Genomic DNA, 16247 nt, shown 5'->3' on the forward strand with positions numbered 1-16247 from the left:
AATGTCAATAGATGAGGAAATAATTAGGCCCAGCAAGCTTGTGCAATTGTTGCCAACCTATGGTTATTTGTCCATGCTATATCCTTTTAAAATGCTGGGCATTAAGTAAGGAAGCAGCACATACATCAAGTAAGGAGGTGGTATGATTTTGCCGGGGTTCGAACCGCCGACCTCACAGACTTGGACCGGATGCTCGAACCATTATGCCACCAAGTCGATCTGGTAAGTTTATCAACTCGATTTTTCTGGGAGGGATGGGGTTGGGGGAGGGGGTGAGGAAGAGAGCAGTGGAACAGGCATATGGACATTATAATAATAATCATCATAGTCATCACTGCCTTGGGGCTCGGGGTCTGTTGAGGGGCCTGAGATTCTCCTGTAATTTTTTAAAACAGTACAGTGAAACCCCTCATCGGATCATCCTCATTTCCTCATCGTTACATTTAAACCCAGAAACTGATTTTGCTTTCCTTGGCTTTCTTGCCGGAAACGAAACAACATTTACCACTGTTAATGGTACAGTTTCCAACTTTGCAGAAAGTGGTTATTAACCAGAAATGTGCGTTCCAAAGAAATGGGTTTGTGTCCTCTTTGTCCAAAAAAAATTATTAACCATCTTCTCACGTATTTTTTGCCAATCGTATGTAGATATAATTGTTGCCTGGTAAACTTGGACACACAAATGCACTCGGGGTTACTCAACTGGAATGATTTTGGTGTAGTCACAAAATTTTAACTTTGTGGAATTTTAATCAGCAATTTACAAACGGTCACCATCACACTGTGGTAACTAGACAAGGCAAAATAGGCGAAAAATATACAAGAGTGGCAATGGTAAAAAGTGGCAGTGGCAAAACATGTGTTGTTTCTCGGATCAAACCAACACTAATCTCCTCCGGATATCTCCCTCGTTCGGATAGCACGACACGCGGCCTCATGTGCAAGCTTTTCAGCAAGTAATGGCCGACGTACTCCCAGTGTCCGTCATGCCCACACAGCCTACGTAATTTCTGCTCCCAATGGGCGTGGCCAACAGTAACTCTTGCGGGACTATGTTACCTTCCGGTGCGAATTTACGTATTTTACCACCTGGCTACATAGTGTTCAACAGTCGAGGGTGCGAATTGACTCGATCGGTCCAAACGTCCCGCTATCTCCTTTATTTTCGACTAGCGGTAACCCGTGAAAATCACGGGCATAAATAGTGTTTATGTTCATACAAACTATCTTGTTACGAAGTGGTTATTACCATAAATCCACATATGTACCTTGGTGCAGCATTTCAGATCACGATCGATAACTGGCTGGCCAAAAGCCGCAGCTCGCTGGCATCAGCACACAGGCATGCTTCCACCTTGCGGTTGTTGTTGTTGTATAGACCGCATATCCGCTTGCGGTACTGATAACATAACCAGTAATAACTGGCTGGACAAAAGTCGCAGCTCGCTGGCTAGGCGTGCTTCCACCTTGCGGTATTGATAAATATCCAGGCTGATGTCACATTGGTTGCCACGCATGCGCATTGCCTGCCGCCTTCCCACTTGGTTTCAAAATAATTGTGTCAGTTGGCACCAACATTCATTCTGGCGGATCTCCTGAATATCGCTTTGTATTCAACTGCAGTATTGTCTCTTATGGTGTGGTTACTGGTAAGTATCCCCTTTACATTTCTGATCGCATTTATATTTGTATTAAAAGGCGTAACATGCCTCTCGAGTCGCTGCGCGTCCGGCACACATCGGGAGGTCTTCTTCTTGCCTCGGTATCAAGTGCAGCGTCTCACTGTGCGTAAAACAAAATGACGAGAGTTATTCAAAACTTTTCACTGATTTTCAGTTTTTATTCCACACTTATAGACATTTCGAGACATAGGTATGCTTATATGGAAGGGTTAGTCATAACTAGGCCTACATAGTATCACACATATCTTAGGGCGACAGGAGCAATAGGTGAGGGCGAGACTACCGGAAATAAGCTGTAACACGTGCCCTTTTGTAGTTTGTTTTCAACGTATCCAATCACGTGACTGTTGTCGCGAAGGGAGCACTAACCGGAAGTTACGTAGTTCCGTCGGCGGCTATACAAACATTTCGTATTATTTTTCATAAAACTTTAAATTGTTAGAAAGAGAATTACTTCTAGCTTGTCGGAAAGTTAAAATTTTAAAGATCGGACAAGAATTAAGCGAGTTATGATCAAATAACCTACACCGTTTCCATAATTTCCGGCTGTAACACGTGCCCTTTTGTGGTTTGTTTTCAACGTATCGAATCACGTGACTTGTCGCGAAGGGTGCACTAACCGGAAGTTACGTCGTTCCGCGGGCGCCTATAGCTGGAGACAGTGCCGTGCCGTGTATATTGAGAGTCTGGCCAACTGAAATACTGGTGCCATGTTGCATACCTAACTTCGCGCGCTGGCACTGCGAGATGTATGTCAATTGTGGCAATCCTGTAGTTCTGTGACGAGGGAATCGATGTTATTACTGTTTGGTCGCAGATTTAATGAGGAACAACTAAGGCCAAGTTAAAAAAAAAAAATGTTTCTCGTCCGGACCTTTTTGAAAAAAGGAGGAGGGAGGCCCTTACTATTTACTATTTTCATTTTTTTTGCTATTTTTTTCCAAGATGGCTGCCATGAATTGAATGACCACTGTGGCTGACTTAAAGACTCTATAGTTTGTCCAATGTAATGTGAAACATGCCAGTGTTGATTGTTACCGAAAGGCCTGCAATTTCATTTCCAAATTAGCAAATAAATATATGTTTTAACTGAAATGGCATATGAATAGAATCAATCAATGGAACATGTCATGTGTTACACCGGACAAACTATATTTGAATAAAACAAAAAATAAACAATGACAATGTTTAAATTTGGTATGTGTCCTTGTTTAATATAAATACACTAATAGTACTAGAATTGTTCATATTGGGGACTACTCAGAGAACAGACCAAAAGATTGATGAAATCCTAAAAAACAACTACTGTAGTTTCATTGGAAGGCTGATCCTTCCCTCTTACAAAACCAGAAGTGGGACTAAATAATATATGTTTAATCAACAGTTTGCCCTCCCCCCACATAGTGAAACTAATGACTATAGGACTTGGTCTATCTTATGGTCTGTTCCATAAATATTAAAGTAAGAAATCCCAGTGAGACTTATGTCAATCTTGTACATGTCACCCATAAAGTGAGAACCATTTTAAACATTCTAACCAACTTACTTTCGTTGTTTGGTATCCATCACCAATGTCATCTCCATCGTCAAATTCTCCACTGGCAAATTTAGCGAAGAGATCGTTCAACGTTCGCTTCTCGTCTACAACTGATCTCGCGAACCAAGACTTCAAAACTTTTGTCGACGAACGTATGCTTACACACACGAATATCGTCATATTCCCTACTCAAATTTGTACCATTAAAAGTACTAGGACGTGCCCGTACGTGGGTGCCCGTACGTGCGTGCAAAAAAGCATGCGTGCAAACAACAACAACAAAAAAAAACTTTGAAACCACGTGGCAGTAACGACCACAGAACCCCCCCCCTCTATTTACATGAAATGGTTTGGTCCATTCGCAACGACCACAGAAACCCCCCCCCCCCCTCTATTTACATGAAATGGTTTGGTCCATTCGCAAAGCCAAAGCGAACGGCGAACGGCTAAATCGCCATAGCTCGGTAACTACTTCTCCGATTAATTTCAAACCTTGAAAAGGCACATCCTCGGGTCCCCAGCAATATACCTGGCAAGTTTCAAGTATATCGGACCGGTAGTTGTCGAGAAACAGCGGTCACAGACAAACACACACACACACACACACAGACACACACACACACACACAGAGATTACTGGAATTATAGATAGATGAAATGCAAGATTTTTACATGTAAATTGCACTTGCCCAGTGCACAACCGCTGCGAGAATTGACCGTCTTTAGCACAAAGTGTCTGCGTTAAGCCGAGCATGTATTAACCAGGAAGTTCCGTTCGAGAGCGGGATCCATAATAGTTCAGATCGTCAATGCACAAGATACGATCAGCAAACGCCCGGAAACGGCAAGTTTTAGACCGAGTTTCTTCGCAAAACGATTTTTAAAAAACAAGTATATATTAAAAAAAAAAAGTATTAAATAGTAAATAAAAGTAGGCGGCGACCAAAAAGGAAGCGGGCGGGGACGAGAAACATTTTTTTTTTTTTACTTGGCCTAATTCAAGTTAAAGTGACGTGTTGTTTGTTATTGGAATAATAAAATCTGCAAGCGGCGTCATTTATCCACACGAATTGTTTGCCTGTCGCGGCACACGATTTATTGTCAGCTGCAAACAGCATACTGATAAATTTTATTTCTCTTGGCATGAAATTGTAATTTGATAAAATGGAGCTTGTATACTGGTTTTCATCTATTATCTGGAAAAGTAACATACAATATTCCCATAATGCTACGAAAGTACAATGTCTATTATTTTATTAATTAGCTTGGGTTCACAAATGTTATACTTTCGTTTTCAAAGTTGTTATACGTTCGTTTTACGTTTTCAAAGAACACTTTACTCAGGAAACTGACACAAACAGTGACAAATATTGCGTCATAAACAAGTATTTCCTGGTATATAAGCATATATAAACAGTGCATGTTACAGGGTATATGTGCAATAAGGGATTATGTATAATACCTGATTTTCAGTTATTATACATAATCCCATATATATATATATATATATATACCCTATACACTGCATATGTACACGAAAAATGTTACAGGGAATATGTATAATATATATATATATATGGTTGACTAAATAAATGTTAAGCTCACCAGAGACCTAATACACACGTGTCATGTCACTTTTGATTTGAAACCAATATATATTAAGCGATTTCACTTACCGAACATAAATATGAGTAAGGTGATGGATTCCATCCAACTCGGTGTATTTTAACCGCCCAAATAGCACTTCGTTCCTTGTCTCGAGGAAATCTGTGCATTATACGACCTTGTCCTGGTCTAACAGAACATCCCCAAGCGGCACAACACACCATATGGGTTGATTTTATTGAAATATTACTCAAATGAAATATGCAACGACACGAAGCAATGGCACGGAATGGGTGCAGCGGGAAAGCTGCTCGGCTGAGGTGGTATGCAAAATGGCGCCTGTAAACCACGTGACGCGGGCTCGACCAATCACGGCGGTAGTTGAGCAGATCAAAGGCTGGCCCGACTCTGTTCATATACGGCACTGGCTGGAGAGAAGTTCCGATTACAAACTTAGAAATAAGCATTTTAATGATATCGATCATACGGCTAAATAAAAGTGACAATTTGTTTATAAAAGGTTTTTTTGTTTTTCTCTGTAAAATATTTAGGTAAATGACGGATAAATAATAAATTTGCCCTTGTGTGCATTTTATTATATATTATTTGAGGCCGTTTGGCTGGAGCATTCCATGACACTTTGGACAATTGGACTGCACTGTATGTTCCGTACTCTGCAACACGTATGAGGTGCACCAACCTCAGCTTGAATAATATAGATGTGTTAATACTTTATTTATTTACTTTTCAACACTTGTACTGTGAGCTAAAAAGGTTGCTGCTGTGATTTTGCTTTATGTATGAGCTCGTTGCTACTCAGTTCGGATCTTCATTAAAGAAACTTCCTCAAAACTTTATAAAAGAGAGAAAGGGTGGGGGTGAGGTGGGGGAAGGTATAAAGTCAGGAAGTTTCAAAAGTATCCCAAGTTATTTGTGTTGTTTTGCACCATTTTGATTTGGTTAAAGTCAAGATTCGAGTGATGCACTGATGAAATTTCAATCACTCAGAATTACTCTTTGATCCTTCTTGTTATTCTACTTTACACCCTTTTTAGTAGGAATGCACCTTAAAGGAACAGGTAGAACTTTAGTAATTCTTTCATTTGACGGTACCACTAAATCTGGTTCATGATTGGATTGTGGTGTTTGACTTGTTTTCAGCATGATTGCATTTGATGTTTGCCTGAAAATTTCCCCTAGTTTACAATTCTGATTACATGATGAAACAGTATCGAGATACAATTCCTTGATTCTTTTGGTGTTGAGGAAAATGGGAAGGAGGGATGATGGCCCAGGCCATCCATCATGGGGTTTGGGGCACAGGCATTAATTCAAAACATGGCGGATTTTGAAATTGACGCACCTGTAGAAGAGCCGGAAGCTGCTTGGGATGTCATAAGAGGATGATGGAGAGGGAAAGGGATACCTCTGCTTTACCTCGTCTTTGTCTGGATTACAGCTGATGTTTATCAACTTTTGTTCATCCTTGGGAAATCTCCTCTCGTTTTGTACAATGAAGTCCAACAGAACTCGTACCCACCACACAGGCAAAATGTCATTCTGAATCTTCCTTGTCAGAACAAGAAAACGACAAATTATTTGTACGATTTGGGTTATGAAAAGAATTCTCCATAAGCTATTCATGTTTGCTTATGGTTTTCAGGCCTTCTAATTTAAAGGATGATACAGAGCCTTGTACTGAATAAAATAACGGGTTAAAGCGAAACGCAAACGCCAATGTCTTCTCAAAACTTTCAAAGAATGAGAAAGAACTCCACAAACAGTTGAGCAGCTGTCATATAATAGCACAACAAAGAACAGGAAGTGACTCAAGCTCTCAAGTGTGCAACTCTGCAATAGATTTTTAAACTTGGCTTTCAATTGATACAAAAAATAACCCTGCATCTCTCGACTCTGCTTAATTATTTGTTTGGGAGGGCCTTGAACAACATCGCCACCACCAGCAGCACGACCACCAACAACTGTTGAACTACAAGCTCAAATGTGTGTGGAAGGACATAAGAGGCCTGCACTATTTTGTTATCTTTGTGTTGCACTACAAACCCAACAAATATGGACTCTTTCTCTGAATCAAGGAATTATACCTTTGCTGTTAATTAATAATAAATGAATTATAGGAATTATAAATGGTGTAAAGCGTTTGTGTAGATATAAAAAAAATATCAATGGATGATGGAATGGGTTTGGCAAGTGTGGTGGGGAGAGGGCAGGATAGGGCAGGTTTATAGAAATAAAATGGATGAATGGAAAGGGAATTGAATTTGGGGAGTTTTGGGGAAAGAAGACACGCTGGGGATGTTGAAAAGGAGAAATAGAGATCATAAGAAAAGATCACAGAGAAAAGGGGGGGGGGGGGGAGTTAATGTGTGTGAGGAGTGAGCATACAAAGAACTATGGTGGGGTGTGGGAGGGGGAGGGAAGGGGTGTATAGGGTCAACATACAGGGAAGGGTGGGTGGGAAATGGAGCGCAGGCATAAGGGGAGGGTGGGATGTCAAAAACTTCCACCAATTTTTTTTCTGTTTACAAATATTTGGCCCCTTTAAAGTTCTATACAGGCCCATTTATCTCCACTTTTGTACAATGATTCAATTAGCCAGGCCCAACCAAGGTCGATTAATTTCATTAATTTTGGTTGCTTCTTTTACATGTTGTACATTGTATATAAGTTGATGTTTAAGGGAACATACAAGCTATATACATATACATATACGACATACTAACAACTCGATTTATATATATATATATATATATATATATATACTGTACATATGTGTGTGTACTATACTTTGATGACTTCAGAAGAGTTGATGCCTCTTTTTCGATTTTTTGTTTCAGCCTCAGATGCCCGCATCCTCTTTTGCCATGCCAATATCCTTGCCTGAGGATGCTTCCGGCCTGTGCTCGTACACCCTCGGTGGGATCTCATCCATGGGCTGCCCCACACTGACACCGCAGACCTTAATGCACCCAACGTCCCACCAACATCACTCCGCTTCCCCTACGCTACCACGTCCTGCAAGCTTAGGAACTCCAGGTACATCTATGCAGACGGTGTAGACTAGAGTATACCAAGAGATTTCCTTGTTTCTTGATGTGGATTTGCAAATCCAATTAATTTTGCCAGTTTTCATAAGGACATGTACAACAACAGTTTAACCAGTTTTGCTTTCTTCACTATTAGTATTCATGATTGCAGATAGACAGTTTAGGATCATCTACACCCCTAATATAAATTAATTCCATTCCCTCTTCTTCTCTACTCTCCCAACTTCTTCTTCTTCTTGCTCTCCCCCCACACCCCTTCTCTTCTTTTTTTTCTCAATCTTTCTTCCACACTTTACCCTCCCCACCCCGATGTCTATAGAGATCCCATTTGCTCTTATTGCCTATTGGTGGTGTGTTGTTTTTGGTGAATGATTTATTGAATTTCCTTCCTAGTTGAGATGTGTTGCACAATTTTATCCTCTCTACATATGATACATGTAGAAACTAGAATGGCACTCGGTAGAGCACATACCTCCACCAGGTTGAACAGTTTACGTTTTGTATCCCACTGATAGGCTCACCAATGCCGTTGGGAGTATATATATATATATATGCTCCCCCGGATGCATTGATCTGCATCCGGACCTGAATCAAAATCTAATCAGCTTGTTCTTATTACCTACCCAACTCTTCCACCAAATTAAGTCATAACTCTTGCACAATGTTTTGAAATATGCTATATATCGTTTTAGCCCAATCACTCAATGGTGATGAATGACTTTAAAAATAGATAGTATCCAGATTCAGATCTTCACCAAAATCTAAACAATTCATCCTTGTCAATACCCATCCTGTCCACCAAGTTTCGTTTGAATCTGCCCACAACTTTTTGAGATATCCTTCTCACAAGCAAACAAACAGACAGACAGACAAACAAGGGTGAGAAAAAACATGATCTCCATCCATCTCATTGGTGAAGGTAACTAGAGAGTTCATTGAACAACTTATCCACAAGTTTTGAGAAAAAGGACATGGGAAGGGTCATTTAAACTCTTGTTTTGCACTTCTGAGCATTATATATATTTCCTATGAGCCACCATTTTGTCTGAATCTCAATATTCCCAAATGCTGAGAATGAGAGTGGCAAATATTATTGGTTAAAATGGCATGAAATGGCATAACATTTTGTCCAAGAACTGCTGAACTGGAGGTTTTTGGAAGTAGTAAAACGGTGATGTGTGTTCTACAGTGTTCAAGTATATAATTAAATTTAAATAAAATAAAGATTTTGAAGGCTGTAGGAAAAAAAAAAAACTTTTTTGGAAGTTTACCACCATTGATGCACCGTCTTATACACCACCTTATTTAGCACTTACAATTAGTTATTCACGTCTGTTGTGTGTGTCCTATATGACGTCCCTAAAAACAGTAGGTTTCATATTTGAAATGATTTTCAATTTGTTTGCCTTCTAGACACAAGGAGACAGACTAAAACAATTAACTTGCTCCTCTCTGTGCATGTGCGATTGGGATGAGATTCTGTACAATTTGCCAAATTCAGAGTCGATGTACTGTTGAACTGCACGTCCGTGTTTCGATTCATTTTCCGATTTGTGTTCTATAGTGTTCAAAATATAACATTACATTGAAATTAAGTTGTTCCTCAATCACAGACCGACGTCGAGACAGACAGACAAAGTGGACCAATTGCTTAACCCCGCTTTTCGCTTTGCACCCGGGGTAATAAAGGCGAGATGTATTTTTCAGAGAAATCAACTCATTTGTTGCTAACAAAAATGTTCATTGTAAGCAAAAGTGTTAAACTCTGTGCAATAATTGTTGATTGTTTTTATTTTATTTTCAATCTGGAAATAATTTTTCTTTTTTGAGATGGTGCCAGAATTTGGGAGAGTTCCAGACGACCGTTGCTATCTATTTAAACATATGAGGGGGAACGAGGGAGGTGTTGGGGGGGAGGGGGGGGGGTGGAAGGTTTCTCTTGACCGAAAAGTTTTTCTCTTTGACCATGAAGCGAAACTCAACACAGCTGTAGTACATTTTCTCTGTAGTTTATAGCCAATGTCACCCATTCTTTTTCATGTTTATGAGCCCTGAAACTTTCAAAGAGAAAAACTTTTTTGACACCACCTTGTATGCAAGATCTCAATATTTTCTGCAAGGGTTTCTGGGCATGTGATATCCCCCCAATTTCCATATTTGATTGCTTTTAGGCAACGGCTATACAACATCCAGTGTATCTCCTATGCTGGTCTCTTCTGGCATTCCTACCACTGCAAGTCCTGGCCCAAGTCCCACCACCCTGGCTCAAAGCAAGCAAGCCTTCCGCAAGACCGCATCACCTGCCAACCCCTCTCTCGGACTAACCATGGGTGTTGGGACACTCACCATGACAAAGCCAGACCTCCGCGTTCTGATTCCTCCGACGAACAAGACAGGACTGCTCCCAACGGCATTGGTGAGCCAAATGTTTGGTATTTACTCAGGGTTTCTTTCCCCTTTAACTTCTTGCTTGTGACCTTTCCTTGCACATAAACCCTCAAACTCTTCTCAACTGCTTTCCTTTTCCATCTTATTTTTCAATTCCCTTATTTGTCTTTTCCCCAATTTTGTTGTCGATATGACTTTAAGCCTGTCAGCTTTGGGAAATTCCATCTTCCTTCCCATTTTTACAGAAATAGTGAAATAGCACAGTGCCAGCAGCTTATGTGTTCCAAACCGATTTCTCATTGAGGTGACGCTGCATCCCGGGCAGAGCGCTCTGCAATGGAGTACTTGCCCGGCTTGCAAAACGTGTGCAACAGATGGCTATTGTTTAGGGCAATTTAACATTGCTTATACTTTATTGCATGCAAAAAAAATTGAAATGTAGTAATACTTTATAGTATAGTTCCACGGACATCACAAAAGGCTCTCTTTTTGTTTTTAATGGCGTGATACAATTTTGGTGTTTGAACACACATGTAGACATGTGTTTGGCTTGCTCATTAGCATCGTTTTCTGTAGGTTCCGTGGACATATTGTAAAGCCCATACACCTTTGCAGAAGTCTAGCAGGGCCGCACACTCTCGTGGCTAATAACCAACCATGGATAGGTTCCCACACCGTCTCAGGGTGTTGTAGGTTAAGGCAGGAAATTGGAATTCGGCCAAGGTACCGGCAACACAATGGCCTACTATTTTAGAAAGTTGCTTTGGGATCTTTAACATCCACCAGATAATGTTAGCTGATGTGATGCTCGTCTAAAAATCCCTCCTAATGACAGAGTACTCATTGATAGTGTCTGCAAAACACCAGGGTGGTGATTTATTGTGGAGTTGGAAATAGATCAAATATTCAGTTCAAAAGCAAGTTCACCCCCCTTCCTCAATTCCCCTCTTCCCCCTCCATCCTATCTTCCCATTCCCTTTCCAATTTCTCCCTTACTCTTCCACCCCCCCCTCCTTTTTCTCACGTCTCCCTTTAATACTCCCTTCTTTTTTTTATTCCCAATTTATTATCCCCATGCCACCTCTTTTGCATACGTATATGGCCCCTGAGACTACATAGTTTTTATTATTTAGGTCAGAGAAGGGGAGAATCGTAAAATATTTAGTCATGTGCTGATGAGAATTTTGATTTCGGTTAGATAATAAATCCACACACAATGGCCTGTAATTATGAAAGATATTATGCGAGTGGAAGGAAATACCATAGCTAGCTTAATGTTGTCTCTGAAAGAGTATCGTCTCGTGCTTTGTCTCACGTGGGCAGCACTTGCGTGCTGCAATTGGTGGGTTTAAATGTATAGTTGGTTTATAAATACATTAGTGCTGAGATATCAATACTGTGCACTTCAGCTTGGTTAGATCATGCTACTGACCCAAAGACCCACACTGAGGGATATTTAATGTCCACGTGATTGCTGGTAAAATGAACGAGCTTCATGTCCGGCTTGAAGGACGGTGTCATGTACAATTTATCTCCCTCTGCTGGTACCACATTTTAATGTCAGTTTTATGATTAGATAACTCTTGTGTTTCAACCACAATTGAAAACATCTACTGTAAATATTACGTACACGAAATAGATAATCTTCTCCAAACCCCCTTTTCTCTCTCTCTCTCTCTCACTCTCACTCTCACTCGCTCTCTCTCTCGCTCTCTCTCTCGCTCTCTCTCTCGCTCTCTCTCTCTCTCTCTCTCTCTCTCTCTCTCTCTCACTCTCGCTCTCTCTCACTCTCTCTCTCTCACTCTCTCTCTCTCACTCACTCATACATTCCTCTGCTTTTTTTTCTTTTCCTCAACCTCCCTGCTCACCTTCCCTATTGTGCATGATATATATATATATATATATATATATATATATATATATATATGTATATACGCACACATATGTCATCTGATGCATCTTTTGAACCAGCACATCAATACTGGGTTGTCTTGACTTATTGGGCTTTTTGCCTTCTTTTCTTTTTTTCACCAACCAATATAAATAAAGGCCTTTTTCAACCACATTCGTTGTTGTAATGGTTAGAGCGTCTGCTCTGAGTCTGGGAAGTCGGTGTTTGAAATCCCGGCCGTAGTCATACCAAGGACTTAAATATAGTGTATGTTGCCTCCTTGCTTGACGCTCAGCATTTAAAAGGACAGAGTATGGAGGACAAGCAACGTCGGGAAGGCAACGGCAAACCACCCATTATAACCCTTGGCAAGAAACTGCTTAGGCGGCACCAACATTCTGTATATAGAGTATGGTACAGGTTTTTTTGCTTGTTTTGGATATTAAGATTGGAAACGAGGTGTTATCCCCTCAAATTGTTGAGCTCGACACTTTGAAATGAAATGTAAACCAGATACTGAACAGTGGAAAAACAAATTGTATTCATCCCTTGCTGTTGATGCAGCTTGAAGGGGAATCGGAGCTGGAGTTGGTGAGTGTTAGTGGTGTGTGAGTTTATTAAAGTGCAGTGTGTTTTGAATTCTTTAACACATTCCATTGTCAAACGTACAAGTGCACGATGGCAAAGTTTCCATAGTTTTTAATTTATTTATTTACTTGGAATGCTCCAGCATGTCTGCAGAATTTTCTCAATGTCATGCCAGTTTTCCTGACGTACTAACAGCATGTGTTTGAAGACTGTTTGTGATAGATGCCGAGTCACTTGACCTTGAAAAATGGAATTTATTACTTTTCCATGTTAATATAATTCAAAACTAATTGGGATTCTGCACCTTCATGCGGTAATGGTACATTGGACGGGGTCTTAGCATGTGTCAGTTGCTGCATATACAGCGAGGCTTGTATGAGGGCCAGTCAATAAGTAACCTTAAAATGGCGATATAAATTCGAGAATGTAATGTGTGTAGTTGTAGACGACATATGTTATATCTATGGGTAAGAGTCATGTTTTGCCTGTTTTAGATCTGGCAACATTGAGCGTATGACGTCAGTAGAGCAGTTCCAAGATGGCGGCTCCCTTAGAAGCATGCACAAGGGAGGAACAATGTTCTGTCATCCGTTTATTGGGAAGTGAGGGTGTGAATCCCAGTGAAATCAATCGCAGAATGAAGATGCAATATGGTAACGCATGTTTATCGCTGCAACTGGTGTACGACTGGGACAGGAAGTTTAAAAGTGGAGTGTCCAGTTTGGCAGACGCTGCTTGCTCGGAACGGCCTCACACAGCCGACACACCAGAAATGGTTGCAGGAGTTTAGCGCGTGCTAAGGGAAAACCGTCGCATTAGTCTGGATGAAGTGGTCTCCAAATTGAACATTCGCCATGGTTCAGCACACCATATCATTCACAACGTGCTGGGGTTCCGCAAAATGTCTGCAAGGTGTGTGCCGAGACAACTCACACCCAAACTGAAAGAACGGCAAGTGGATGCATGTGAAGAACTTCTGCGACGTTACGAAACAGAAGGCGACACTGTCTTACAGCATGTGGTGACTGGGGATGAAAGCTGAGTCCACTACTTTCAGCCAGAAACAGAGGGCAAGCAAAGAGTGGCGCCATTCAACTTCACCCAAAGCCCAAAAAATTCCGCACACAGCCGTCCACTGGAAAAGTGATGCTGACGCTCTTATGGGATAGCCGAGGCCTACTTGTAGAGCATTACATGCCCAGAGCGACCACAGTCACCAGTGCATCAAAAAAGCTACCTCCTTAAAAATCATCTGAAACCAGCAATCGGATCAAAACGTCGTGGACTACTCACTACCAGTGTTTTGCTGCAGCATGAAGATGCTCGGCCCCACACTGCCCACACTACAGCTGCAACAATCGAGGACCTGCATTTTGAGTGTCTTCCTCATCCACCCTGCTCGCCAGACCTCGCACCTTCGGATTACCACATCTTTGGGCCACTTAAAGAGGCGTTTGGTGGAACCACTTTCCGATCCGACCAAGAGGTCCAAGAGGCGGTGCATGAATGTTTCCACAAGCAGCCCAAAAATTTTTTTTTCTCGAGGAATCCAGGCCTTAGTAAAGCGCTGGAAAAAAATGCATTGAACGCAATGGAGATTATGTTGAAAAATAACAGTTGTTACACACGTACTTGAAATAAACAAGTTGTGACAAATATTTTAAGGTTACTTATTGACTGCCCCTCATGTTAAACTGTATATAGACGGAATATTTGACTTTATTTGTTCTTTAATCCACAGAGCCAGCGGTTACTAAGTCCTCAGAACCTGTCCACACCGGTTGTGTCCATGGCTACTCCAAGTCTGCCTCCACCCAGCCTCGCCGGCTTCCACTCTGCGATGGCAGCTGCTTATGGAGCTGGTATGAGGATGTGTAGTTACCTCTGCCACCGAAGGTGGATGGCGGTTATGTTTTCACCCCTGTCTGTTTGCCTGTCTGTCTGTGAACAGGACATCTCAAAAAGTTGTGGACAGATTCAGCCGAAATTTGATCGAGAGGTTTGGTATGTGACACAGATAAAATTATTAGATTTTGGTGAAGATCCAGATAAGGATCTGGATCTGAGAATTTCAAAGTGATTCTTCACCATTGAGAGATGGGGCAAAAAACTATGTATATCGTGTGATATATCAAAAAGTTGTGGACAGATTCGGACAAAACTTGGTGGAGTGTTCGGGTTTGTGACGATGACTAATCGTTTCGATTTTGGTGAAGATTCGGATCCGGATACTAGAGTTTTTGAAATTTTAAAGTGATTCTTCACCATTGAGTGATTGGGTCAAAAACTATATATAGCATGATATTTCAAAAGGTTGTGGATGAGTTGGGTAAGTGACAAGAACAAGCCGATTAGCTTTTGGTTCAGGTCCAGATCCAGATCCAACCCATCATTGGGATACAAAACGTAAATTAATCAGCCTGGTGGAAGTATGCTCTCTGCAGAATGCCGTTCTAGTTTTCATTGGAATTATTGAAGCTTTTTTGTGATGTTTTGTCAATTATTGTTTTGTGATGTCATCGTAGTCATCTTTGTGCTGAGTAATGCCACTAAGTCCTCTAATCCTTCCATGGTGTTATTCTATTTGTCACAAGAGGGCGACAAAGATCGTAGTTCGTCAGCTCAGACTTTCCAATCATCAAATATGTTATTTGGTTTGGATAAATGATATGCTAACTCCATCAATTAACCTTCCTAGTTAATGGTGTACCAACAAGTATCAGTTGTGATCTTACATGTAAATTCTGGTGGTGGATAAAAGTGAAGACCACACTGCACCCTCCTCCCACCACCCTATTCCACAACACAGATTTTGGTCTGTCCGGGGCTGATCTGGCTGCACTCTCTCCAGCATCTACCCTAACCTTGGGTGGCACATCGTCGCCATGGCATCGCCAAGCACAGCTCACTCCTCTGCTAGGTGCATTAGGGTATGTTTGGCTTTGTGTTATTTGGGTAGAAATTGGTCCTTGATTAGTTGTTTTTTTCCATCAATCTTTGTGTTGTCATTTTTTATAGCATTGTAAAAATTGTAAAATAATCCATCCTGTTCACTTTTCTTAAAGTTGTGTAACACTGCGTTCCGACATTGTCACGGAGAACAGATAATTAGCAACAGCATGCAACTTTTCCTTGCAATGTTGTTGCTTTGTTATTGTCTTTGTAGCTAAGTTTATTGAAACTAATGTCCTCAAAACTTTGATTTGAGTTTTGGATGAGTTTGAAGATTATAATGTGGGATAGCGGATTGGGGGTGGATTGCAGTCGGGTTCAAGCCAAACATTCAATATGGTTTCTGGTGTCGATTGCCTACATCATTGTCGGGTGGGGGTGACTGTGCCACTGAAGATTAGGACAAAATAGGATAGAGAAGGAATGAAAGCTAGGTGTGGGGGAAAAAAATGAATGGAGGTTGGTAATAGGTGGGTGGGATTAGGGGTGTATTAAGTATTAGGTGGGAATGTAGACAGATAGGGGTGGTGGAAGGAG

At 41.1% G+C, this 16247-nt stretch overlaps 1 protein-coding gene across 27 annotated transcripts in view; it reads left to right on the plus strand.

The window, feature by feature from the left end:
- LOC137431577 (myocyte-specific enhancer factor 2A) overlaps positions 1 to 16247 on the plus strand; it is a 171005-nt gene that overhangs the window by 141401 nt on the left and 13357 nt on the right. For 13 of the 27 annotated variants that reach the window (XR_013624139.1, XR_013624142.1, XR_013624141.1 and 10 more), the window contains 5 exons: positions 7682 to 7880; positions 10063 to 10307; positions 12735 to 12761; positions 14500 to 14620; positions 15568 to 15688. Coding sequence is in view for 19 of the 27 variants with exons in the window: in XM_078782128.1 (XP_078638254.1) it covers positions 7682 to 7880; positions 10063 to 10307; positions 12735 to 12761; positions 14500 to 14620; positions 15568 to 15688 (713 nt within the window). In the remaining 8 variants the exon portion in view is untranslated. The remainder of the gene's footprint in view (positions 1 to 7681; positions 7881 to 10062; positions 10308 to 12734; positions 12762 to 14499; positions 14621 to 15567; positions 15689 to 16247) is intronic. The other 14 variants (XR_013624147.1, XR_013624148.1, XR_013624146.1 and 11 more) reach the window with 3 other exon arrangements.

The sequence above is a fragment of the Myxine glutinosa genome, chromosome 7, assembly GCF_964187855.1.
Source record: "Myxine glutinosa chromosome 7, kmMyxGlut1.1, whole genome shotgun sequence".
NCBI classification, from domain to species: domain Eukaryota; kingdom Metazoa; phylum Chordata; class Myxini; order Myxiniformes; family Myxinidae; genus Myxine; species Myxine glutinosa.